At 40.1% G+C, this 27,712-nt stretch overlaps 1 protein-coding gene across 1 annotated transcript in view; it reads right to left on the reverse strand.

The window, feature by feature from the left end:
• Window positions 1-27,712, reverse strand: part of PCOLCE2 (procollagen C-endopeptidase enhancer 2) — a 61,011-nt gene that overhangs the window by 19,611 nt on the left and 13,688 nt on the right. Inside the window, exons 3-5 of the mRNA XM_054585155.1 lie at window positions 11,178-11,433; window positions 4,509-4,633; window positions 3,408-3,544 (exon numbers count right to left, since the gene is read on the reverse strand). Of these exons, the coding sequence (XP_054441130.1) occupies window positions 3,408-3,544; window positions 4,509-4,633; window positions 11,178-11,433 (518 nt within the window). The remainder of the gene's footprint in view (window positions 1-3,407; window positions 3,545-4,508; window positions 4,634-11,177; window positions 11,434-27,712) is intronic.

A 27,712-nucleotide genomic window follows, 5' to 3' on the forward strand; every position in this document is an offset into this window, starting at 1 on the left:
TCTGTTGGTAGTACACTCTCTCAGCTCTCATTTTACTGAAAACGTCTTTATTTTACCCATGCTCACAAAAGAGGGGTTTTTCATAATTTGAGCTTGACAGTTATTTTGTCTCAGTACTTTGAAGATATTCTTCTAAGATATTCTAACTTCCATTGTTAGAATCTTATATCTCAGAATATCTGAGAAATCAGTTGTTAGGTTGTCTTTCCTTTGTGATAATCTGTCTTTTCTCTCTGGTTGTTTTTAACATCTCTCTGCTGTTCTGTGGTTCTATTATAATACACATAGGAATGGATATATTAATATATATGTTGCTTAGGATTTGAGTTCTTGAATTTGATGATTCATCTACATTGAAAAATCTCAGCTTTTATTTCTTCAAACATTAAATTTCCTATATTCTGTTTTATTAGGGAACTCTGATTAAATGTGTATTAAATGTGTAAGATCCTTTCACTCCAGACTCTGTGACTCTTAGCCTCTCCTTTATATTTTCCATCTATTTGTCTCTTTGTGCCATCTATATCCCAGTTAATTATTTCACATCTATTTCTCAGTTCTCTTATTCTTTCTGGAGCTATGTCTTATCATTTATTTAACACATATATTAAGTTTTTTGTTTAAATTATTCTATGTTATTATATGTCTCAGTTCTGGAAATTCTATTATGTTTTTTGTTAAATCTCTTTGAACATTTCTGAAAGTCCCTTGTTTCTTGTCATATATACAGTAGCCTGTACTTTGTAAGCTCTCCATTAATATATTTTGCATGAATTTTTTAAGTATACATATTTCACATTCTGTATCTCATAATTTCACTATATATGGTCTCTGTGGGTCTGATTGTACTGTTCATTTTTTCCTGCTGATTCTTGTTTATGTTGGCTTTTCATTTGTGTTATGTGATTTTTTAATTGGGAACTTATGTTTCTTAAAACTTTACTTATAGGTATTCTTAAAGTCTAAGTTAAGATGCATTCTTCCAGAGAGAATTTGTGTTTTCTTCTGTCAGCCCCTGTGGGCACACCTGCCAACATTTTTTCATTGATTTTAGAGAGAGGGGAAGGTGAGAAGGGAGAGAAACATTGGTTGGTTGCCCAGAATAAAGATGGAGACCTCAAACCTATGCATCTGCTCTGACTAGGAAATGAACCCACAACCTTTTGGTTATGGACAATGCTCCAACCCAGCCACAGCAACCGGGGCCAACCTGGAAACTCTTTAGACTAAATTCCTGACTGCGTTTTTGGTTGTTGTTTTTTTTGAACAGTCAAGTAGTGTAAATTATAACCTCAAACTCACATGTGGATTGTTTTTTGTTAGGGATTCTCACAAGAAATTACCTCTTCTTAATTTTACCAAAAGCCAAGGCCAAAAAAGCCAATTTCCTTTATTGTCACCCTGGGTCATAGGGAAAATTATTTCAGTCACATTGGTGTCACTTTCTATAGGTCCCTTATTTATGCTGTGGTCTTTGATTCAATCTTTTCCCTTGCCTGGACCCTGAGCTTTGTCTCCTGTTCCCAAAAATGGTCTGTTAAGAATGAAGTTCTAAGTCATCAAAAACTGGCTCACGTCCAGAAGCAAGCTGCCACCTTCAAGTACAGTACCTGTTTATCTCTCTGGATTTGGGCTTCTCATCCTTTCGATCTTGGATAATTTTGCCAATTCAGCAATGCTTTAACTTCTTTTTTTAAACTTTAGGAACATTGTTTGGTATTTATTCTGGGATGGTTTTAAAGGGTAGCTTATTTGCCATATTTCTAGAAAATGAAACTTGAAATTATTTTAAAAATATTTGGATATGAAGAGAAACACACATGGCAGAAAAAGCTAAAGCACAATAGAGAGTTGAAAGGGAGTGTGTTTGTTTGTCTGTTTGTTTTTAATTTGGGAGAGCTTAAATCTATAGGTTATGGTGGAGGAACAAAAAAGGAGACAGAGCTAAAGATGGAGAAAAAGAGGACTACTGGGTAAAGAGGAATTTGAGGGAGAAGAGGAGGAGCTCAGGAGGCTAAGGGCCCTGAAATGGCCACATTCTAATGCCTGGAATTTGTGACTGTGTTACTTTATATTCAAAGGGACTTTGCAGAGAACATTAAATGAAGGGTCCTGAGAAGGGGAGAGCATCCTAGGCTCTATATGTAACCATGAGCATCCTTTTAAGAGGAAGGTTGAGAGTAGAGAGGAGGAGGGATATGGTGACTGAGCCCAGACAGGAGCGATGTGCTGCAGAGACGGAGGAAGGAGCACAGCCAAGGAAGGAACCCTGGAGAGGAATGGAGGCAGCCTCTAGAAGTTGAAAAGGCCAGGAAACAAATTCTTCCCTCGAGGGTCCAGAAGAAACCAGCCCTGCTGACACTGATGTCAGACTGATTTCAGCCCCCTAACCTCTAGAACTGAGAGAACCAATGTGTTGTTTTCAGCCACTCTGTCTATGGTGATTTGTTACAGCAGCCACAGGAAGAGAACCCAAAGGACTCTCCTTTAGGTTAGGTTGGGTCTTTCTCCAATACATTTATCTATGAAGCCAAATTTGGATATATTAATGTTTAAATTATAACTAACTTAAATGCATAAAAGGTTTTTAATTGTTATCAGACTTAAATATAAATTTAAATAGAAAAAACTTTAACTCAGATGTGTCTGTGGAAACCATAGAAATGTATGTAAAAGCAGATGATGCATATAATCCTATTATGTTTAAGCGACAGAGTAGGAAAGGGTATTTACTTCTGCAGAATGGTGACTCTGATTGTAGTAATTTCAACTGTCACTTTGCCCAGTACTGTATATGAAGGTGTGAAATATCTTGCACCAAAACAGTCATGTGTTGCAACAAAATACAGCATAGAAGACTTAAGTAATGTGCCCAGTGTCACACAGCTAGTAAGTGGCAAAGCTCTTAGATCCACAAATATTCTGATGAGTACCTTTCAAGTTCACTCACCAAAAACTTGAGCAACAATGTGAAGAGGAGCTACAAGGCTCCAACAGGTCCGGGACAGGATTGGATCAGGTAAAATCACCTGGATCTGTCGTAAGCTTCCTGGTTTCTTTGTCTGGATCCCCAGTAGGTAGCCCTGTTTTTCTCTTAGAATTTTCCCATTCTCTCTGATGCCTGACCTCACCTTTGCAGGGCAGTGACCTATCCACGCATCTTACTCAGCATCTGTCCCTGGAGCATCACCAACTCTGCTTCTGTTTATCTATTGGGTTGTCAAGGCCTCTCTACACTTGGAAAGATTGCCTACTCTCTGTGTTGGTTCCACTGTTATGAACCCAGAAATGTGTGAACAAAATAACAACATAAAATCTTTCAGAAAATAAAATATAATAGAGCAATTGGATAAGAAACAAGTTTAGGGCCTCTAAAATATTCATGAAATAGGACAGGTGCTACTTACGCAGGTGGACTATCACCGCAATACTTCCCAATTCTTTTAGCGTCGTTGACTTCTCCGCCATTAAACACAGCCACATAATCATACCGGCAGTAGTTATCGCGCTCAACATCAAACTTCTCAAACTTTAATTCTATAAGCTTTGGTGAAAGGACAATATTAGAAGGGTCAAAATAGCATTGCTGAATATCCTCAAATGGAATTCTTCCTCTCCCCAGATTTGGAGGGTACCATGATTTTCCTTGGTGAAAATGTATTCATTCTCTTTAAATTATTCTTGCTTATTTTCATATTTCTTCTATGGTATTCTTTTACTTTGATTTTTAATCATTCCAAAATATTATCTCAATCCCAGATCAAGCCCAGTTAGGATCTTAAACTTAGAAGCTCTGTTCACTTACAGCTACTAAAGTATGGAATAAGTGATTTTTGAAAGTCCACAATGTAGGCTTGGCCTGTTAAGTTCTGTCCTGCAATATATGAAGGTGGGTCCCAGAAAGGGAACACAAACTGCTGAGCTCTGGAACCTAGACCTTGTCTGATGATTGTTGTACAGCAATGAATGAAGTTATTTGTGGAAAACCTGCACAAATTCAATTTTAAAAAACAACCATAAAGCAGACTAGTTTTTACAGCAGACCACTTGTTCTTTGAAGAGAAGATGTATGTTTGCACTGGCTTTGTCAAAGTGAAGCGGTCAGACTGCTCTTGATTTGGTGACTGGGTGGCTATTTTTAGGACATGATGGTTTTGCCATGTGAGCAAAAGCTAACCTGCAATGTACATACATGCACTTGGGGATTTTCACCTTCTCACAATTAGTGGCTGCTGCTTATAACATCTTCCACAGGGTTAAACGATCTCACGTGAGATTTGCTTACCATTTGTATTTCAAAACCAGTTTTGAAAATTGCAATTATGGAATAGGAAACTGACTCCATGACTTTGCAAGTCAAATTGTGCCAAAGCAGTTTGAATCTGAGTCTTTGTATGTCCAGCAGCGCCTTCCTTGCCCTGTGTCAGTAGCTCTTAAGAACTGGGCCCCTCACACTGTCTAGGCAATTCACACACAACTACTTTCTTCATATTTGCAGGGAATCTCACCTGATTCTTTGGGGCTAGAATGTGCCACAAACAAGTGACTCCTGCAGGGTAATCACGATCTGGCCAGTTGGGGGTTTTAAAAGAGCCGGAAGGTCTTTCAAGGCGTCCTCCACAATACTGATCCCCTGAAGTTATTAAATATGAAAAAAATCCAAGTTATATCCTCATAGAGGTTCTTACAATGCAACCATGAGGAGATCTGGAATTTGGAGTCCTTGGTGGTAGTGTAGTAAGTAAAGACAACGATGGAAGCTCTTCAATTTTCTCTTAAAAATGGTTACAGTTTCCTCTGCGCACACACACACGCACACCCCCTAAGTGATCTCTGTTACCAGACCGATCGCATCAGCACAAGAGAGTAAAGGAGTGGATGCAGGGCCGGAGCTTCTTTTCTTTCTTTTCTTCAGACAAGCAAAGACAGAACATTTGGGGATGTGCTTGTTCAGAAACCATGCAGGCTCAACAAATGACATAGATTTTTTAAGAACCCTTAAAGCAGAGGTATTTATAACTAGGGTTAAAATCCATGCCAATGGACAAAATTTGATTTAGTTGGTATAGAAAACTACAAAAAACACATATGGTATATACATCTTTAATAACTTTAAGAATAATGTGTGCTTGTAAAAACCATACACGCTTATAAAGTTTCAGCACTACAGAAAAGCATAGAGGAGAAAGTAAAGACCCCAAATACCACCACCTAAATCTAACCACAGTTAATATTTTACAAACATTATTTCAGACATCTCTATGCATATGGGTTGATGGGTCAACACTACTAATTTTAGAAAGATATTTTAATACAAACTTCTAAATTTGATTTTTACTTAAATTTAACTAAGCCGAATTGAAACTAAAGATTAATATGGTTTAATGAAATATTTCTTTAGCACAGAATATGATCATTAATTCTCAAAAGAAATCTCTAAATTTACGAAAATGTGTTTTAAGAAATTGGGGTTGGAATGATTTCTAAAACTTTATTCAAGGAATATTTCAAGTATATGCAAAGTAAATATAATATAATGAACTTGTGCATATCTATCATCCAGCTGCAACAATTAATTAGCATTAATCTACTGTTGTTATCTATACTGCTCCTCAATCCCCACCACCTGCTTTATTATTACTACTAATTTACAGGTTTGGGGGAAGTAAATCCATCTACTTTGAAGTGCACAAATCTTGGCTGTACAGTCTGAAAACTGGATGTACATGCAAGCCATGTTCCTATGATGATACAGGGTCCATTTCCCACAAAATTCGTGTATCCCTTCCTTGTATCGGTCTGCTGACTCTCCACACCACTCTTCTGAACAATTTCACCTGACATTAGTTTTATTCTAGACCTCCATGTAAATAAAATCATATGGTGAGTATTATTCTGTGTCTGGTTTTACCTGCTGAGAACACCACCTGAGATTCACTCGTGCTGCTGTGTGTGCTGATGATGTTCCTTTACACGGCTGGGCAGTGTTCCAGTGCATGGAAACACCACCGTTTGCTTACCCATTTTCCTGTGGATATGCACTTGGATGTTTTCAGTTTGCATTTTGAGTGGATAAAACTGCTAGGAACAATTGTACATATCTCTTTGTGGAATGTATTTTCATTACTTTTGCATAAATACCCAGAGGGCAATTCCTAGCCCAACTCTAGATGTAGATGTTTAACTTCATGTGAAACTACTGAAAAATTTTCCCAAGTGGTTGTAGCATTTTATACCTCTCAAGGTAAGAACACTATGGCTGCATTACATCCTTGTCACCATTTGATGTTTTAGCCAGTCTGGTGGGTATGTACCAGTATCTCAATGTGGTTTTAATTTGCATTTCCCTGTTAACTAATGATGCTGAGTAGTTTTTTATGTACTTATTAGCTATTCATAGATCTTCCTTTGTGAAGTGTCTGTTGAAGTGTTGGCCCATTTTTACATTTATTGGGATCTTTATCTTTTTATTGTTGAGTTGTATGAGGTTTTTGTTTATTCTGAATAAAAGTAGCTTATTAGATATTCTTGTGAATGTTTTCTCCCATTCTGTAGGTTACCTATTCATCTTTGTAACAATGTCTTTTTGTAAGTATTGGTTTTCATTTTAATGATGTTTGCATGGTACCTATTTTTCCATCCTTTAACATTCAACCTCCACTGACTCTGAATTTCTTTTTTTCAAAAATATATTTTATTGATTATGCTATTACAGTTGTCCCAACTTTTCCCCACTTTGCCCTGTTCCACCCAGTACTCGCCTTCTCTCCAGCAATACCCCCCTTCCTTAGTTCAAGTCCATGGATTGTGCATATGAGTTCTTTGGCTTCTCCATTTCCCATACTATTCTTAACATCCCCCTGTCTATTTTGTACCTACCAATTATGCTTCTTAATCCCTGCACTTTTACCCCATTCTCCCTCTTCCCCCTCCCAGCTGAAAATCTGCCCCTGCCAATGATCTCCGTATCTATGATTCTGTTACTGTTCTGCTTGGTTGCTTAGTTTGCTTTTTAGATTCAGTAGTTGATAGTTGTAAATTTGTTGCCATTTTAATGTTCATAGTTTTGATCTTCTTTTTCTTAAATAAGTCCCGTGAACATTTCATGTAATAATGGCTTGGTGATGATGAACTCCTTTAGCTTTACCTTGTCTGGGAAGCACTTTATCTGCTCTTCCATTCTAAATGATAGCTTTGCTGGATAGAGTAATCTAGGTTGTATGTCCTTGCTTTTCATCATTTTGAATATTTCTTGCCAGTTCCTTCTTGCCTGAAAAGTTTCTTTTGAGAAATTATCTTATAATCTGATGGACACTCCTTTGTAGGTAGCTCTGCTTTTCTCTTGATGCTTTTAAGATTCTCTCTTTATCTTTAAACTTTGACATTTTAATTATGATGTGTCTTGGTGTGGTCCTCTTTGGGTCCAACTTGTTTGGAACTCTCTGTGCTTTCCATACTTGTATGTTTATTTCCTTTGCCAAATTAGGGAAGTTTTCTTTCATTTTTTCAAATATGTTTTCAATTTCTTGCTCTTCCTCTCCTCCTCCTGGCATCCCTATGATTTGGATGTTGGTATATTTAGAGATGTCCCAGGGGGTCCTTATATTATCCTTGTTTTTTGAATTCTTTTTTCTTCTTGCTGCTCTGGTTGAATGCTTATTTCTTCTTTATGTTCCAAATTGTTGAATTGAATACTGGCTTCCTCCACTCCACTGGTGGCTTCCTGTAGATTTTTCTTTATTTCACTTCGTTTAACCTTTATTTCTTCCTTTATGTTGTTGCCATACTTAGTTCTTTGAGCATCCTGAATATCAGTGTTTTGAACTCTGAATCTGATAGGTTGACTATCTCCTCATCACTTAGTTGTTTCTCTGGAGTTTTGTTCTGTTCTTTCATTTGGGCCATATTTCTTTGTCTCCTCATTTTGGAAGCCTCCCTGTGTTTGTTTCTGTATATTAGGTAGAGCTGCTTTGACTCCCTGTCTCGGTAGCATGGCCTATTGTAGAAAAGGCACCTGTAAATTGTGTGGGATGGCGCCTTAGGTAATCACCATGGTGGGGTAACCGACCTCACCGCTTTGTGGATCTGCATGGGGAGAGGGCTCAGAGAAGGGACTGTGTCACTGCCTGGCTTCTGGAGGTTTGCCTGGCATTCCCCCTTTTTCCACTCATTCCAACTACTTCTGCAACTGGTACTCTCCCAGCCATTGCCCTGATGGTGAATCCCAAAGTGGGTGGGCTTGCATACATTCTAAGTCTATGTGGGTCCTATAAACCAAGCCTCCTGAAAATCTGGCAGTTTCTTCCACTACCCAACTGCCACTGGTTTTTAAAGCCAGAAGTTATGGGGATTTATCTCCCCAGCACTAGAACCCTGGGCTGGGCAGTTTGGCCTGAGGCTGGGATTGCTTGCTCCCAAGGTATCCCAAGGTAACCTTCCTGATTTTCATCTACCGTACGTGAATGTGGGATCATCCATTCTGCCACCGCTGCCTCTCTGCACAACACCACAACTCCACGCCTCCTACCTGTCTGATGAATGTGGCTTCTTTAAATCCTTGGTTGTTGGACTTCCATACAACTTGATTTTCTGAGAGTTCTGGGTGTTATTTGTTTTGAGATGTAGTTGTAATTCTTTCCGTGGTTGTGCAAGGAGGCGAAGCTTGCCTACCTATGCCTCCATCTTGCCTGAAGAACTCCTGACTTTGTATTTCAAGCTCTTTCTTGTATAGCACATAGTGTTGGGATTTCCTCTTTCCTCTGTTTTAATAATTATTATCTTCTAATTGAAATATTTAATCCTTTGATTTTAATGTATTTATTGATATGCTTGAATTTACTGTACCATTTACTATTTTGTTCTATCCAGCTTACCTTTCTGTTGTTCCATCTGTTTTTCTTTTCCTGCCTTCTTTGGATTAATTGAATAATCTCAGTACTATATTTTAATCTTTCCTTTTAGCTCTAACTTGCATTTTTAATGGTTACTCTGGGGATTATAATATGCATCTTTAATTTATCACAATCTGTCTAAAGTCAATATTGTATTTTTCATGTATTATATATGTGTAACAGCAGGGTTCCATTTACCTCTCCATTCTTTGTTCTAATGTTGTCATATACATATTTATAGGACACATGTTATACATATACATTATACCTTTCACAATACAGTGTTTAAAGTTTTTGTTTTGTTTTGAACAGATACATGCAAAGGAATTAAGAGGAGAAAAGGAAATAATATGTAGTCTTTTATATTTACCACCTCCAGTGGCTTTCAATCCTTCCATTACCTTCATTTTATCCTGTGGAGCTATTTCTTTTCAACTTGAGGAACTTCTTTTAATATTGTTTGTGATGTCAGAGTTTATGTGAAAATGTCTTTATTTTGCTTTCATTTTTGAAGTCTGGCTATTGAATTCTAGAATGACAGCTTTATCCCAGCATTTTAACACTGCTGCTCCACGGTCTCCAGCCTCCATTATTTCTGACTAAAAGAAAGTCCTAATTCATACCATCTTTCCCTTGTGTGTAACTTGGTTTTTATCTAATTTGTTTTAAGATTTTCTCTTTCTCTTTAGATCTCTGTCATTTAATTTTGACATGCCTTGATGTGGCTTCATTTTTATTTATCCTATTTGGGATGTGTTGATCTTGGCCTATAAATTGACGTGCTTCCCTAAATTTTGGTAGCTTCAAGTCATTGTTTCTCCATATATTTTTGTCTGTATTATTATCACTCTCTTATTCTCTGGGGTACAAATTACACCTGTGTAAGACCACCTGATATTGTCTCACTGGTCTTGGGGGCTCATTCTCATTAATATTTTCCCTCCTGGTTCTTCAGATTAGCTCATTTCTATTCAAATTCAGTGACTCTTCTATCATTTCCAATTTGCTTGTAAACCCATAAGGTAAATTTAAAAATTTCAAGTTCTGTATTTTTCAGTTCTAGAATTACCATTTTATTCTTTTTCATAGTTGCTGTTTCTCTTCTGAGATTCTCAATCTGTTTATTTATTATACCTATATTTCCCTTTAAGTTTTAAACATATTTCTAATAGCTGCTTTAATAAAGTGCTGTCTGATAATTGCAACATCTGAGTTGTCTTGGGTTCACTTGTTATTGACTGTTTTTTCTTGAATATAGACACACTTTTCTCATTTCATAACACTATTGGATAGTAGACATTATGAATGATACATTACAGAGACTCTAGATTCTGTTGTGTTCCTATGAAAAATAATTTTTGTTCTAGTTGGCATTTAACTTGGTTAGATCCAAGCTAAGAATATGTCTCTCTGGCAGTAGGCAGCAGCTATAGTGCCTGTCACCTTCCAGCTGATACTTTTGTGCCAGGCCACCTGAGCTCTTCCCTATACATGTAGAATTTAGCTGTCAGCCAAAGATTAGGGTGGGTTTTACGTATATACTTTGTGTCTCAATACCTCTGTGACTCCCAGCCAGGATTTCCTCCCTAATATTGTGGCTGCTCTGTCAGCCCCACATTCTGTCCTCTGACATCCCAAACCACTAATCGGACAATATAGGCCAAAGCAAGAGCAGACTAGGGAGTGTCCTCAGGTAGAAGGCTGCAAACTCAACAGATCTTGCCCTCTGCAGTTAACTTTAGAGTGGAGGTTTCTACCCTTGGGAGCTCACATGTGCTGACATGAAAATATCACAACACAGTGTTAAAAGAGAAAGTTGTTAAAAAATATGAATGCCTGATCCCCCTTACATTTTTAAAAAGCTATTGCAAGAGTGTGTGTGTGTGTGTGTGTGTGTGTGTGTGTGTGAGAGTGTACACAGAAATGTATGAGAACCATCAGCCACGGGATGATTTCTAAGAGCAGGCTACAATCGGGTGATGGGGCGTGTTTCTATATCTGTATGTGTATACATGTATGCAAACTTCACATTTTTACTCCATAAATTTCTGTATTTGAATTTTTAAAAGAATATATATGAATTTTTAAAAGAATATATATGAATTTTTAAAAGAATTTATATACTCTTGGTGCTTTGGTGGCTGTCTGGTAAGAAGAACTTCCTTAAACTTTAAGTTAAAGGACAAATACCTATCAAGTGCCTAGAACAGTGCCTGACACCCTGTAGGCCTTCAGTAATCATGAGCCACCCTTACTGCTATTATTGCCATGATGTGAAAACAATACCTCTTTCATGTGGTTCGGCGGCCGAGAACGTGGCCATGAAGCCATTCCCAGCTGTGTTAGCGTCAGAAATCATCTGCACCATCATCTTGTTGCCACTGGACACAAGGGCCGCAGGCCGGAACGTGCCGCAGAAGCGCCCGATGCGCTGGCCATTGCTGTGGCCACTGTATACATCCACAAAGTCATAGCGGCACAGGGTGTCACTCTCCAGGTCTATGAATCGGAAATTGAGAACTACGACTTTTCCCTTGGGAACCTGTCAAGAAAAAGGCCAGTTGGAAACCATGTCATGAAAACTACCCGAGGCCTTCACAGTCAGCCAATTACTAAAGCAAGCAGATAAAAGTATAATATTCAAGATAGTCCTTCTTCTTCCCTCAAACCTGACCTAAGCCAGAAAAGGTACTCTTAATAAAATATGAGAATCATCTTTGACGAATTCCACAATTCTCTAGGTTACACAGTGTTACTCCTAGGGAATTTATCTCAACAATGCTTTAAAATATTGGACCAGTCTTACTAATTTATGTCATACAAATAATCTCACCGTATAGAGTATTTCCAACAAGTGAAAACCACAGGGATTATTTGACAATTGTGAAGCTAATTTAGAGATAATTCACTCTGAATCCTAAAAAAATCCAGTTCAACTATGTATGCTGGTTCTATTAACTCGGGAATAGTTGAAAATTCTCTCCTTAAAGTCACTAAGTTTTTGTTTGTTTTCTAGGTGAAAACTTTAAATACCAGGTAGTTTTTATACACAATGTCCTGATGAAAAAGATGCATTTTCACTTTCTCATAAAACTTTCTTCACTATAATTTCCCCATATAATTCTTATGATGCTTCCCTCCTTGTTTCCTGAATAGGTAGGAAAAAAAATGGCTGCAAAAGCATTTGGCAGAATTCTTACAAAAGCCCCATTTCTTTCCCAGTTCACACCATCTTTTAACTTCTTCATTAAAGTAGTTTAGTCATAAAGTCTCAATCAGATTTATCCCACCTTTTCAACTAGATTAGGTCCCCACTAAATAGAATAAAAATTTCATTCCCTAAAATCTTACAGATGACAAAGGTCAGTGATTTAAAACACACACACACACACACACACACACACACACACAACCTACAAGCAACACTGGTTGGTTTATATTCATTTTCATTAACTATCACAGACTCAGGAGTCAATAGATGCTTTATCATAAATATGGCTTCCCCATGTTGGTGAGTTCAGCGCCATGAATTTTACTTATTTACTTATTTATTTTACGATAAGAGGAAGTGTTTCAGTGCTATTTAACCTTTGTGTCAATCACACACTCTTTCCAATGCAGTAACGGAGTAGTCACAAGAAGGAGAATATTTTTGCTTTGCCATGGTTGCATTCTAATGGTTAGGAGCTTTTTTTCCCCTTTCAATTTCATCTTGTATTGGTTTCAGGTGTACAGCATAGTGGTTAGACAATCATATACTTTACTTAGTGCCCCCCCCATATTTCTAGTATCCCAACTGGCACCATACGTGTTTGTTGCAATAGTATCGACTATATTCCCTGTGCTGTACCTTACATCACCGCGAGTATTTTGTAACTGCCAATTTGTACTTCTTAATCTCTTTACCCCGTTCACCCAGTCCCTCAAGCTCCCTCTCTTCTGCCAAGTACCAGTTTTCTCTCTGTGTCTATGAGTCTGTTTCAATTTTGTATATTTTGTTTTTAGATTCCACATATAAGTGAAATCATATGGTATTTCTCATTCTCTGACTGGCTTATTTCACTGAGCATAAAACCTTCTAAGTCCATCCACACTGTCTCAAAAGTTAAGATTTCCTTATTTCTAAGGCCAGGTAATATTCCACTGTATATATGTACCATAGCTTTGTTACCCACTCATCTACTGTTGGGCACTTGGGTTGTTTCCATAGCTTGGCTATTGTAAATATGCTTCAATTAATATAGGGATGCGTATATTCTTTCGAATTAAGTATTTGCAGTTTCTTCAGATAAATTCCCAGAAGTGGAATCACTGGGTCATAAGGAAAATCTATTTTTAATTATTTGAAGATACTGCTTAGGAGCTTATATTAATGGTGTGAATATCAGAAGTTCCAAAGCTACAATCTAAGAAACTGATAGCAGCAAATGCAATTTAATTTTTAAACAGTCTCACTGAGCAATCTGTTATAGAACTTCCTTGTTTTGTTTTGTTTTGTTGCATGCAATCTCTGTTGTGGAAAATATCTGTTACCTTAAATGAAAACAAGCTCTCTATGAATCACTGAAAAATTCCCAGCCAAGAAAAACATTTTGAACTAAATTAATTTAATTTGGATTGTCCTTGCATGAATAATGACTATCGGTATAAATGTATTGATAAACATTACAGAAGGTAATTCAAAGCTGTAAGACTCTCCACCCAGAGATGAGTGTAGATTTAAAAAAAATAAATAAAAGGGGTGAGGCCAAAGAATCGAGTCCTGGGGCACCCGAAGGTGGTATCTGGAAGCCAAGTGAGGAGGGTCCAGAGGAAGATGAGAATTGAGAAATGATCACTGGAGTTAGCAACCACATGCCACCATGTTTATGGAGCACAGGGACAGACCCTGGTAAGAGAATGATCAAAGTGAAAATGGAGTGAGAGGAATTAGTGATAACGAATAGAGACAAACCTTTCAAGCAGTTTTCTGGCAGGATAAGCAGAGTAATAGGGGGTTTACTGGAAGGGGATGTGAGGTCAAGACAGGATTTTATGACAGGCTATATTAAGGCATGTTTGCATCCAACAGAAATAATTCTGTAGAGAGGGCAGAACGGATGAAGCAGGGCAGAAGCAGAATTGCCGTGAAATGCAGAGCGGCATGGGGAGATGTGACCTGAGGCACAGATGGAGGGGGCAGCCTCAGGAGCATGGGAGGAGGGCAGGCGGATGCATGCAGGTTCGTAGATGAGGTTGTGAGAGCGCGTGAAACTTTTCTTTTGATTTCTTTTCTTTTCTTAGTGAAACAGAAAACAAGGTCATCAGCAGTGAGAGTGGACGTGAGGGCAGCTTTGGGAATTTGAGAAGAGAGGAGAAGGCGTATAAATGGACGAGGAAAATACAGTAGGGCTGCTGTGCCACATTCCGCTCCCTGGGTGGGTGTGCAGAGCGGGTAGAGAGTTGGATTTAAGCAGGGGTAGGTTGGGGGCCAGGAGGGAGGGGCGTTTGCTAATTAAAGGTGGTGGAAGAAGGGAGGACCAGGAGAGTTGAGGATGTAGGCAGGAGAATGACCATAAAGATGGACCACTGTATTCAAGCTGGGTAACAGAAATCAGGAGGCAGTGGGGTGAGGATAGAACTAACCTAGACTGTGGTGGAGGCAAGGACAGTGACAGAGTGGATGGCTGAGGAAGGGTGAAGGATAAGCTCACTGGAGGAGATGAGGTTAAAGACTCAAAAGGATCATCCACACTGATATTGAAATTACTATGAATAATGACAAGGAAGAATGTTGAAGACAATGAGAGTGAGCCAGGAGCTAAAATTTACAAGAAGGAAGGCAGACTTTCCTGAGGTCTTTAGATGACTGCAACAAGGGGGCGGGGCAGAGGGCGGCACAGTCTCATTTCATTGTTAAGTTCTCAGCTCTTTGACACTAAGAAAATTCTGTTGACTCACTCCTATAGTCTGGCTGTTGAAATAGATAAAGGCTTTGGGTACTATTGCCTACTGGGATAAATCATTCCTTCTCAGAAGCTCTTTACTTGGTCTCACTGCAATGAAAAGGTGAAGCTTCTCTGGGAATGAGACGTAGTATGTTTAGCAATACAAACTGGGTTACATCACTGCAATTTTGAACACATGATGGTCCCAACAACCCTGGAAAAAACGCTTCTTCAGAAGCTGCTGAGCATGATACTATCTAGGTCCATCCATGCTGTCGCAAAAGTTAAGGATTGTGACAAAACTTAAAAAGTAAGTTTTTGTTTGGAGAGGAGAGCTATACCAGCTGTGGGTCTGTTGTAACCAGAGACAAATGCTATCTTGCTCTAAAGGCCAAAGAGAAATTCTATAGCAAGTGAGAGGCACACTGCAGCACCTCACTGTGAGACAGCAGCTGTTCCTCACACTTACGTGAGTAGCCAAGACCGTCAGATGCCACGTGATGGGAACTTCGCTGACCGTCCCTGAACTGTCACTCTCAAGGACTTTGGAAAGCATATTCTCTGAAGATGACCCTTCCACTTGAAGAATCTACAGTCTGTATCCTTGATTTTTCTTTGTTAAGGATATATTTTTATATTACTTTTTTATTTTTGATTTGAGAGAGAGGGAAAGTGGGGGAAGAAAGAGAGGGAGAGAAACACTGATTGGTTGCCTTCTGTAGATGCCCTGCAGGGACCGAACCTGCAACCTGGGCATGTTCTGTGGCCAGGAATCAAACTGGCGCCCTTTCGGATCATGGGGTGACTCCCAACCAACTGAGCCACTTTGGCCAGGGCATTAAGAATATTTTTAAAATACAGAAATATACATAGATATATAGAGCAATGTAACAAACACCTGGGCACCAACAATCCAGAATTGATTACTGTTAACAGTTTGTCAGCATGTTTTTAAAGTATCGTTTAACAAAATAAAAATTTTCAGATAAAATGTGGTTTTCTTTGTCCTGTTCCAGGCCCTCTTTCTCTTTCCTTTCTCAGAAGAAACCACTGTCACAAATTTAGTGGGTTTCCTTCCATAGCAATCAAGGTGCTTTGGTACACATGTATGTGTATCCATGCAAGGTATATTGTGTTTTGGTGTGTTTTAAAAATGAATGAAAATGGGATAATGCTGTATCACTCCATAACCTGGGCATTCACGAATTTTCCAGGTGAAGGGGGAGAAATGAAAATAAAACAAAAACACACAGGGTCTTCACAAGATGTTCCTTCTGCCCAGCACACTCTCCCACTCCTGCCCTTCCCTCGCTCACACTGAGGGTCTCCGTTTCAATGTCACCTCTTCCTGGCCCCCACTCTGCCTCCCAAGATGGGCTCTACAAGGTTGGCAGCCTGCCCCTTGGATCTCTGAGCACGGATGGCTCAACCCATTTATACTCTGTCATGTTTTCCTCTAGGAGACAAGGATCCCTTCTGTCTTGTTCCCTGTTGCATCCCCAGCCTCTGGACAGTATGTGGCCTCAAGGTGAATCATGAAGATTTCTTAAATGTGTGAATCATCAGGAACTGAATGGAAAACCAGCTTCTTTGCACGAATCCTGGACGAGGCAGTGGCTCCACTCTTGCAGCCCTAAAAGCTCTTGACCCTGCCTGGCAGCAGAGCTCCAGAAGGCCACTCGCCTTCCTAAATCATTCCTTACAAAATGGAAGATACGTATCTTCTGAGAAACTTCATATTTCAAACAGCCTGTAAATGCTAACACTAAATGCAGAAACTCAACTAAGAAGCTTTTTGGTGGCAATTAGACAAAGCTACTGTTTTGTGAGACTATATTGACCAGGGGATTCATTATCTGCCTGTAGAAAAGCAATTCTCTGTTCATGTTTTGTTTCCTTAATCGACAGCCAAGTCCTGTGTGAGCCAACGCCTGTGTGCTGCAACAGTGACCTCAGCTCACCCCACAGCCCCTGGGATGTCCTTACTGTCACAGGCTAATGAGCCAAGTCCCTTGAAGCCAGTGCCAGAGCTGCTGCCAGAGAATAAACGGGGGGCTGCGTTCTGAGCTCATGGTTTGTGTCTTCAGGGTACTATGAGCAAAATGTAAACATGAGGCCAGCTTCCTCTGTAGGGAGGAGTAGGTTTCTATAGAAATGGTAACATTCCTCTGTGTGTGCAGTTTGCTCTCCTGAACACATCCTTTACTCATGTGAGCAAAAAGATGTTTCTATAGCCCATCTGATTATTTTCAAAGCCATTGTTTTAAACTTCTAAGATTTTCCTTTTCTACAAAGAGATCTTTGGGAAAGTAGGCGTGTTCTAAAATGCAGGGCACATTTTATTTACATAAAGTTCAAGAGGTATGGCAATGCATAGTCATCTCACATATACCCCAAAATAGAATACAGAAAAATTTATGTATAGATACTTGACTGCACTTTAAGAGGGAGATAAATAAAAAAGTTATAAGATCTTATTTGTGTATATTTAAATAGTCCTCTTTTTAAAAATAGAATCTGTGTTTAGAAAATAAAACACTTTGATTAATGGAAATAATGTGATGTTTTCAACTTTTGGGGGATTTTGAAAGGAAGGAAGGAAGGGAGGGAGGGAAGGAGGGAGCCCTTTCTACCCTTCATGTCTGGAAGGAGGGAGGAAACCTCCAACCCTCAAGCCTAGCCCAGAGGCACCAGTGGAGATTGGGTTACATCCCCCTGCTGAAAACTCTCCCATTGCACTTGGAATAAAATCTTCACTTGGGTGGTGTATATCAGGTGCCAGGTATTTTCTAAGCACTTTACACATATTATTTCATTTTGTCCCTTAGAAGCAACCTTAGGAAGTTGATGTTGTTAGCCCAGTTTGAATTTGCAGGTGAGGAAACTAAAGCACAGAGAGACTCAAGCCCTGTATGATATGGTCCCTGACCGTCTCTCAAACTTCATCTTTCCCTCTCATACAACAATTTGACTGTTCAAAGGACTCTCCAAGCTGGTTTCCATCGCAGGGCCTTTGCGCAGTCTGGCTCCTCTGCTTGACACACCCGACCCCTGATACTCACCTGTCTGCTTCGACCTCACCATGTAGGTCTCAGCTCACATGTCACCTTTCTAGTGAGGCCTGTCCTGAGCCCTTCAGCTGTGTTAGGTCACACAACCATGTAATCTCTCCACATATTCTTCATCACCCATGTCTCCACCAGAACACAAGCCCCAGAGATCAGAGCTGGCTAGGCTGTAGTTAGTCCAATGCCTGGCAGTCACAGTGGTTCAAAAGTAGTTATTGAATAAATCACCAGGATCCTTGTTTTAAAAAAAATAGTGTGGGTCACGACTCCTGTTACTAACATCTACATTTATAAAACAACGTAAACTCACTTACAGGTTCAAGGCAGGCAACATTAGCGCCCTTATGGGAAGGAAGAAACAGCTCAGAGTGGTTAGAATGACTGACTGACAGCCACCTGGCAAGTGAGGGGCATAGGTCCTGCCTCCTGACTTCAACCCCACTGTGTCGTCCACGGCCTGACTGTGGCAGAGACCGAGGGCAGGCTCGCCAATTTTGTCTCCTCTTTCCCTGGGCACACAGGAGGTCAGAGTTAGTCAGCCTCCCTTTTAGATAGGTTGGGGCCCTGGGACTAAGTCCTGGTCAGCAAACTGTAAGTAGAAGTGATGTACTCACCTCCGAGCCTAGCCATAAAATGTCCTGTGCGATCCTTTTGGAGTTCTCCTCATGTTCTGAGGAGGAGATTCAGTGAAGGAGACAAGGGGGTCCTAGGAGACACCCAAGCTACACAGGAGTTAATGCTCCAAGGAGCACTGCCCAGGACAGCCAGCCAACGGCCCTGGGCTCGGACGCGGGCAAGAAATAACCATCTGTCACGTGGGTCACTGATGTTTGGGGGCTCTTTGTCTTGCCCTTTGTGTCAATTTCTCTGATTAACAAATGGATAGTGACGTTCACCAGTAATCTTTACCCGGCAGCTCTGTGACAGGCAACTGTGGAGATATCTTCATTGTTTTTGGTCTTTATAAATTCTACATGAATTAAAAGTATAATATGGCCACCAAAAAGTACACACTATCTCAGGCTGTGTGAATAGCAAGAATGACCACAAACTATTTGGAGCAATCAAAAAAGTGAGAAAATCCAGTGTCACCGAGGTACATGCTGCGATTTCAACGGTCCACACAAAAGTGTGCCAAGGACCGCTAGCACCGCTTTCGCGGCCCCCCAGGACAAGGTGGGGCCACACTAAGACACATGAGAGATGGCACCACAAGTTGGTAAAAACGTCTGTTCAAAGTAGTTGCCTGTCATACTCTTTCAATCTGTGTATAAAGGATTATAATATTTCAAAAGTAAGGATATTCATTTCCTTTTCTTAGCTGTGTTTCATGATTGAAGACTGCAGATAGGTCATGGAAATTAAAGCTGGCCAACCTCTTCTCATCTTTAAAAAATGGAACAAAGTACTTAAGTCATTTTTGGATATTCTTTCAATTCTTGAGAAGTTGTCAACATCAGTTCATAGAGCACAGGATAAACAAGATAGGTGGAGATTCTTGGAGAAAAAGTCACGTGTACATGTTGTCTGACAGCAAAGCTTGAGAACAGGCAGAAAGGCCGGCTAGCTAGCTAGGACCCTTTTTTGTCTTACAACACTCATGTCTTCTTACGGACACATGAGTGTGATTTTTGGAAAGCTTTTATAGGGCAGAGAGGATGTCTATGCAATGGCCTAAGAAAAATTCTGAAGTGACATTTTCAAGAAAAGACTTCCATAATCTGTAATTTCATCTGAGGAATCTGTAATGGATCAGACACACCAAAGTATATATATTTTTAGGAAGGAAACAAAAAGCCCTCCCATCCTGGGATGAGGGAAACCACAGTAAAGCGATAAACACATTTAAATGAGCACAAATGCAAATGTGAGCCACCAGCCTCAAGGAACAGGGTTTATACGGTAGCACTGGGTTTCTACAAGAGCACTAAAATTGTTTTTACCAGGAACCTAATTCTTGTATCAAAAAATTAATGTCCATAGTTTATCATCTAAAACGGCGCTACCAGGCTATAACTGAAAGTAGCTGTCCTTGCCCCTCCTCCCAATCCCTGACGCCCACTCCTCAGGGGCAGCCAGTTTTATTCTTTCCGACTGTTTTGTTTGTAATTTACCTCCCTGTTTCTTAATAACATGCTGTGCTGCTATTTCCTTTATTTATTCTTGATTTATTCCTTTAAAATTCTATCTTTTTTTCTTCTTGATTTATACCTTTAAAATTTTATCTTTTTGCTTCCCGTGATTTCCTTCATTCCTCTGTCAAAATTCTGGTTATATCAGATTCAGGATTTGCACTACTATGACCACAAAAATATTACTCTCTACTGAGCTAATCTGGTGGGCAGGGACTTGCTTCTCCGTCAACTCAGAAATTCCCCCCAGGGTTCTTTTATCTTTTTTCTGGCTCGCTTTTTTCCTTCATTTTTTTTGTGGTTTTTCCTAGGCTAATAGATGCCTTGTTCTTTAAGTTTTCTTAGTTTGCCCTGTGCCTGTCACTAAAACCGCTCCCTATAATGAACACGTACCGGCTTGCTATCCGTTCCATTCCCAAACCTCCACCCTGTGGTCCTCTCTATCTAGCCTGGGCTGGCCACCCTCCAGGACAGCTGGTGGGCTGGGACTTGCTTTTCCCTCAAGTCAGGAATTCCCTGCGGGCTCCTTTATCTTTTTGTCTTGCTTGCTTTGTTCTCTCATTTTGCTGGAGTTTTTCCTTTTGTTCTTTTATTACAAAGGGTGCACAGAGATAAAAAGTTTAAGGTCTTGCATATCTAAAAACGTCTTTACTCTGTTCTCACATGTGTCTGCCAGTTTGGTAGGGTACAGAATTGTAGCTTTACAAAAAAAGTGTGATTGTCACTACATTTTTAAAGGCATTGTTGCATGGCCTTCCAGCTTCCAAAAGGCTGATGTTCTTTTCCTTTTCCATACGGTTTCCCCCTCCAGAAACTTGCCAGATCTCAACTGAAGATGCGCCTTAGTGTTTGTCTTCTTCCACTGATTGTACTGAGTATTATTTCTTTGATAATTCCTTTTTCCCCCCATATTCTCTGTTCTCTTTTTCTAGAACTCTCATTAGATCAAGACTTCCTGGATATATCCTTGAATTTTCTCATCTTTGTTCTCAGATATTTTACCTCTTCTCCTGTTCTATTTTCTGAGTGTCTTCTTCAAGTTTATCTTGCAACCTTTCTATTAATTCATTTCTATATCAAGTCATTTCCAAGAGTGTTTCTATCTTAATGTTTTTTAGCATCCCATTTTTATTTTATGTGCATAATTATCTTATCTCTCCGAGTATAATAATCATTTTGAAGTTCTCTTCTGCTCTCTGCATTGTCTGTTTCCTTGAAGCACACACTGACGTAGAAGGCTTCGTAGGATCCACTACCTCTTTCCTGTCTGACCTCAGCTTCTACTGCCCACTCTGCTCCCTCTACAGGCCTTCCTGCTGTTCCCAGCATAGGCCAGGCATGGAAACCTCCTCCAGGGCACAAGTCTCTGTCTGCTTGGTTCTCTGCTGTATCCCAAGTGCCTACGTGGTCCTGGTACAGGGCAGGTGCTCAGTAAATACGTACTGCATCAGTCCAATAAAATCACTTCATGACTTCCCACACAGCATGTTTCCTTGCTGCATCCAAAGTGAGTGCTCCAATTCTGTCTTCATCCCAGCTCACAAACCAGCTCTAAGTGGGGAAGAGATCTTGCCCCTTGCCCCCGTTGCATGGCTCTGCAACACAAGTTACCAATCTGTTTCCTCAGAGCTGTCCCCCAGTCACTGAACATGTGTCTTTGGTAAGCGTGAAAACCGCTCTTCAGCCAGAGCCAGGTATCATCATCAGCAGGATGACATTTTACTGTTAATTCCTCTTTATAAAATGTGAAGCATTCCCCCCAGAATGATGTATTTTCCCTAAAAGATTTATGACCTAAATAAAGTGAAACACCTAAAACTTAAATATACTTAATGTGATATTGTTATAATGTTAGTTCACCAAACAAGTCTACACATGTTAGAATAATAATCTAATCTATATCATTCAGCCTCATATTACATACATTTTTATAAACGTTGGTTCTAAAAAATTAATATTTTGCCTAACATTAATTAGCTAATATAATATACTCTCTTAGTTTATATTGTTTATCTATTTCCCTGTTTAAATGTTTACAAGTTCCAATGCAAAATAGTTTTATACATCAAGTTAATAGCTTTCAAAGCCAACGTGAATAACGCAGCATTGTACAACTGCAACTAAGTAGACTTATACTTCAGTGAGCAGTGAGATGTCAGCATTGACAGTGCATAGAAGAGCTTCACTCTAGGAAGCATCGGGAATGTTCACCTACACTGGACAATAAATACACAGATAATGACAGGAAATCCGAATGGCGAGTGTCTGCGTACATGTCCCTGATGCTGTTATGCTGACTGGCTAGAGGTCACCCAGTACAACCGTATGGTGGCTGACAATGCACAACCAGGGGTGGGGGGCACACAGCACACACGGAGCACAACCAGAGACATGGAAGGGGGACGCAGGAGAACAGCTTTTTCGGCTACCGCATTCTGCAGGCCACAGAACGTCATAGAACAAGTCTCCTTCTCCAGAGCTCTGGGTAATCAGAGGGTCCTTTTCTGCTGAGATCTGTAGCTTTTGTGTGGTTCTGCCTAGAGGTCGGTGATGGAGAAACTGCCCCATTCATTAGTTTGTTCATTCATTCATTTACACATTCTTTCCTTCACTCAAATACTATTGCATGTGTCAAACATTATGTTAGCTCCAAGGAGACAGACAACTATAACAAGGCCCTTGTCCTCAGAGCTTTACGGTTTTGTAGAGGACACCTGAGTATACAATCAGGGACCAGTGCTGCCATGAAGATGCTTCCCAGATGCTCTGGGGACACAGAGAGATGGGACACCCACTGTCGCTGGAGGGGGAGAGGTGGACAGGAAGGCTGTATGCTAATTCTTTCCTGACTTTATAGTCCTATGATTTATTTCTATTTTAAGAAATATGGTTTCATTATTTTCAGGTGTATATAGCTCAGATTTATAGAGAGCAATGAAAGAATACAGGGTGGGACAAAAGTGGGTTTACAGTTGTAAGTGCACAAAACACAGAGTATATTCTTGTATTATTGTTTATTAATTGTATTATTTTCATACGCACAGCTGCCCCACCCTGTATATGCACAGCTAGGATTTCTAGTGATAAATAAATATAGAGATAAGATGTATGGGGAATAATAAAACAGTTTCATTAGAACTCTAACTCATAAGAATAATAATAATGAAGTATCTTGTGCATCTTGTGGAGCTGCCTGGCTTTATGTAACTCCAGACAAGGCATGCTTAGTTGCAATCACTAAAGAAAAATAATTTAAGGTCCTTTTAGTTTGATGCCTGCGCAGAATCCCCCCAAAAATCCTGTTTGTTTTGGAACACCTCTAAGGGACGTCTATACAGGCCACAAAACAGCCTCGCTCCCTAGTGACAGGCTTTACTATGTCTTTTCCCTCGTACTCCTGGAAAACAGGGTGGTGACTCCTAGAAAAGCTATACAGAATTACCATGTGACCAAGCAATTCCACTCCTCGGTACATACCCAAAGGAACTGTGAGCAGGGACTCAAACAGACACTTGTACACTAATGTTTACAGCAGCATTAGTCACAATAGTCAAAAGGTGGAAGTAACCAAGTGTCCATAAACAGGTGAATGGATAAATGAAATGTTCCTATTGATGAGTGTGTCCTCCAAATTCCCCGAATGGGCCCAAGAAGAGGAAGCCTCTGTCTGTTCAAGGATGCTATTTCCTGATTCTCCTATGATTCTGTGCCCCCCGCCCCTCCATGGTTGCAGAATTGTGAGTGGGGATGATGAAAACAGCTTCCTCCCATCCCTGCATCACACTGGGACCCACAGCAACACTTCTCACAAAAGGAGGCCCCTTCCGCTTCTCCCCTTTGCACACCCCCAAAGCCCTTCCCCAAAGTCAAAACCCAAACAAATCAAACATACATTTGGCAATGGTGCAAACCAAATCCACTGCCCTCTCCACAGGAGCTAATCTTCATCCATGAGCAAAGCTTTTCCATACATTAACATCCAGAAGATATTTTATATTTCACAAATAATGGACAGCACGCCTCAGAGAGGTTGCGTAACACCACATACTAAGTCATCTGCATGCAGGGCAGTGGGGACCTCGCAACTGCTCCAGGGAGCCATTAGTGGGGAGATACTGGCATTATCCATGTTCCTGCTCCAACACAACATCATCAGTGTCAATCTCTATTACATCATCTTGTTTCATTGTCTTCATGGCACCTATTCCCCACCCACCCCTTGGTGATCTATTTTATTGTGTCTCTTCACACCTAGAAAGTAAACACCGTCAGCTCAAGGACCTTCACTATTACATTCCTAGAATATAAACCAGGGCCTGACACAATAAATATAGTATTCAATAAATATTTCATGAGTGAATAATACTTATTTTTTTAGTTATTTACCATATGCTAGGCACCACTCTAAATACTGCACATGTAATAATTAATTTAATACCCAAAATGATTATACGAAATAGGGAGTATTATTATCCATGTTTTATAGTTGAGGAAACTGGGGCACAGAGAGGCTAACTAACAAACTGAAGGTCATGCAGATAGTATGTAATTGTTCTGGTAATCTATTGCTGCCTAACAAACCACCCCCAAATGTCATGGTTTTAAACAACAATGTACTCTTCTTTCTTTTGGTTCTGTCGGTTCACAGGTCTCAGCTGAGTGTAAACTGGGCTTATTAGCTGGGCTTCAGTAGCCTGAAGGCTTACCTGGGCTGGTCTTCCAGGATGACTTCTTCACTCACACATCTGGCCCCTCATCTGGGAAGAATGGACTAGCTGATGCTTCCTGAGCATCTGTCCCTCTCCACAATGCTCTCTATGTGGCTAGCATGGGCTTCCACACAGCACGCTGGTTCTCACGTGGCAGCTAGCTTCACCCAGAGTGCACATTTTAAGAAACAAAGGCAAAACCTTTCAATTTTCTTATGCCCTGGCCCCAGAACTCATATACTGCCACTTCTGCCTTATTCCATCTGTTCCACAAGGTCAGCCCAGATTCAATGTTTGGTCACAGAAGGTGTGACTACCAGGCGGTGTAGTTATTGGGGTATCATCTTTGGAGATTCATCAACACAAGGATGGAGCTGGTAATTGAACTGACTCAGTCTAGCTCCAGAAACTATATGCTCTAACCCACTGTATCACGGGGTGTCTCTATTGGGAATAAATGAATAAATTCACTACTTAATTTGTATAACCAGAGGGGATTGTTCTGGTGATTTGGGGATCCCAAGATGAATTAAGGACAGAGATGAATTAAATTCCATTTCTAAGGACAGAAAACTATTTGCAGTTTTAACTGACAATCCTTTCTCTGCTTCTAAACACACTTGTTTCAAAAGTTAAGGGGCACTCTCAGTTGGTGCTAGCATGGGAGGTTGAGGGTACATGGCTCACAGAGAAGCAGGGAGGGTTTGGAAGCACTTCTGTAGACAAAGTCTTATGAAATCATAGTCTAAATGAAGAAGGGACACAGTGAGGAGGAACGGGTATTTCTAATGGGAACTAGCCATGCCCTACAAGGATTACCCTCCAGCTTGAAGGATGCTGGCTTGTAGGCAAGTTCTACACAAACACCACATTTTGATGGCTTATTACAGCCCTGGAAGAGAGGTAAAAAATCATCACTAGCACCATTTATTGAGTACTTGCTTGCACAAAGCACTGTGCCAAGGCCCTTTCACCTACTACTGCCTTCAGTCCTCACATCACCCTTACAAGGCAGGTCTGATCATGACACCAACTTCAGACAGTTCTGGAAATTGCATCGCATTCCTAGGAAATGTCAGTAAGGACAACTAATGCCCACTGTTGTCCTAGTCCCTGAGCAATGCCACAGGTACAGTCCTCCATTGTGAACCCTGCCACCCTGTGGCATTGTTCATTGCTGGGGCATCTCCCTGACCAGTGAGTACCTCCCTGCCTCCTCCAGCCTGGCCCAGGGATGTGGTTTACCAATCACTGTAGTCTCTGTGCCCAACCCAGCACAGTTTTAATGAATTAATAAATTATGACTTCTTCAAAGGTCAACGGTAGCCCGGGTCTTTTCGAAAGTTTGTACCTAGCAATCAGACCCCGCTCAATTCATCTGCAGGAACATTAAGCAGCAACGGAATCGCCACTGACTTCCCTGTGCCCTTCTCATCAGCGTGGTCCATGGCTGAGCAAATGGTCTCTGCCGCCTTCCACACTATGGGAAACACTGTTTTATTATATGCCGTACTCAGGAGTGCCCTGGGGGTGAGTGGAAAGAGAGGTGATATTTAGTGGCAGGGCTTGTGCAGCTTTAATTCCAACTCCCCACTTTTCTGAAGCTGTTCCATTTATTTCTGGATGTTTATACTGGTTTTCCAGAGACTTGCCACACTGACTCTCATTATCTAACAAATGATATATCTGAAGAAAATACTTCTATTTTCCCAAGTTCCTAGCCTGAGAAATTTTCAGAGTATCTAAAAGCAGTGTTGTCACTGTTGATAAAGCTGCTAAGTGATGAAGAGCAACTGTGTACATCGAAGGGAGTGGTTAGGTTCTTCATCGGACCAAGGGCCAGTCATCCAGACATATAAAACCTCTGAGTGTGGGGAACATGGGGCAACAACTATCCGCAGGAGTACTTCCTTCATTCTAAGCAGAAAAATGTGAAAAAGGAAGAGAAATCTTAGAATTAGGGGCTCCCTAAATGCTTCTCTGGTCTCCAGCTTAAAACGACCAACCCATGAGACTACTCTTTTTTTTTGTCCTGTCAGTACCTGACAGATTTTTTTAAAGGAAAATCTGCAAATTCATGGAGTAATTCAAATTTGCCTGTAATTTCTCATCATAACTTGAGTGGGCAAGGGATGTGAAAGTAAAAATCAGTCTTTTTAATAATATATTCTTTAAATCCTGTTAAATGCCTTTTCAGTTTATGTAATAGAGGAATTTTAAATGTGTTCTATTTGTGCTCCGTTATTATACTGATGTTTCAGAGAAGAATGATTTTTTGGTCATTAATATATGAAAGAGAATCTATTTCAGAAAAAAAGAAATACTCAATGAAGACTTCATTTTCATGGTTTCTCATTTTCTTCTCTTCTCATTAAGGCATCTGCCTGAACATCACACTAAAAATAGAAGCAGTACAAATAAGCACATTTATAAAACATCAGGTTCTCAATCAATAAAAACACATTTGATTTCCATGTGAAAAAGCAAAGAAAAACAAAACAAAAACAAGCAGCAGTACCCTTTAAAAGCAAGGAGAAAAGTAAACAAATTTAGAAAAAATTGGACTGAGGTCCCAGTGGGAAAATGTCACCTACTTGCTTATTTATTTAGTATTTATAGTCTCCCTGCTTCCCAGAAGGATTCAAGGCAGCAAGAAAAATGTTTCAATTCTTCTAGTATCTTATCAGCTGAAACCTAATTGGGACAGTTTAAGTGTTGTAAGGATCACAAAGTCTCTGAATTATACTCTATTAATAAAAAGACAAAACAAAACAAAACCAAAAAAGCTACATTGCTCTTATCCTAATCACACAGACCTCAAGCCTGGGTATGCAGGCTTTTTCTGTTAATTACATTCATCTTCACTAAGGAATCAGATGTGAGTTATATTAACTCAAGCATTGGGTTAAATGATTATTCAGGCAACTGACCTCACCAAGCCTAATCCAACAACGCATTTTTTTAAAAACCACATAGCTAAGATTG

Source organism: Pteronotus mesoamericanus, unplaced genomic scaffold, assembly GCF_021234165.1.
Source record: "Pteronotus mesoamericanus isolate MK-2021 breed Mesoamerican mustached bat unplaced genomic scaffold, CSHL_Meso_final contig_82, whole genome shotgun sequence".
Lineage (NCBI taxonomy): Eukaryota > Metazoa > Chordata > Mammalia > Chiroptera > Mormoopidae > Pteronotus > Pteronotus mesoamericanus.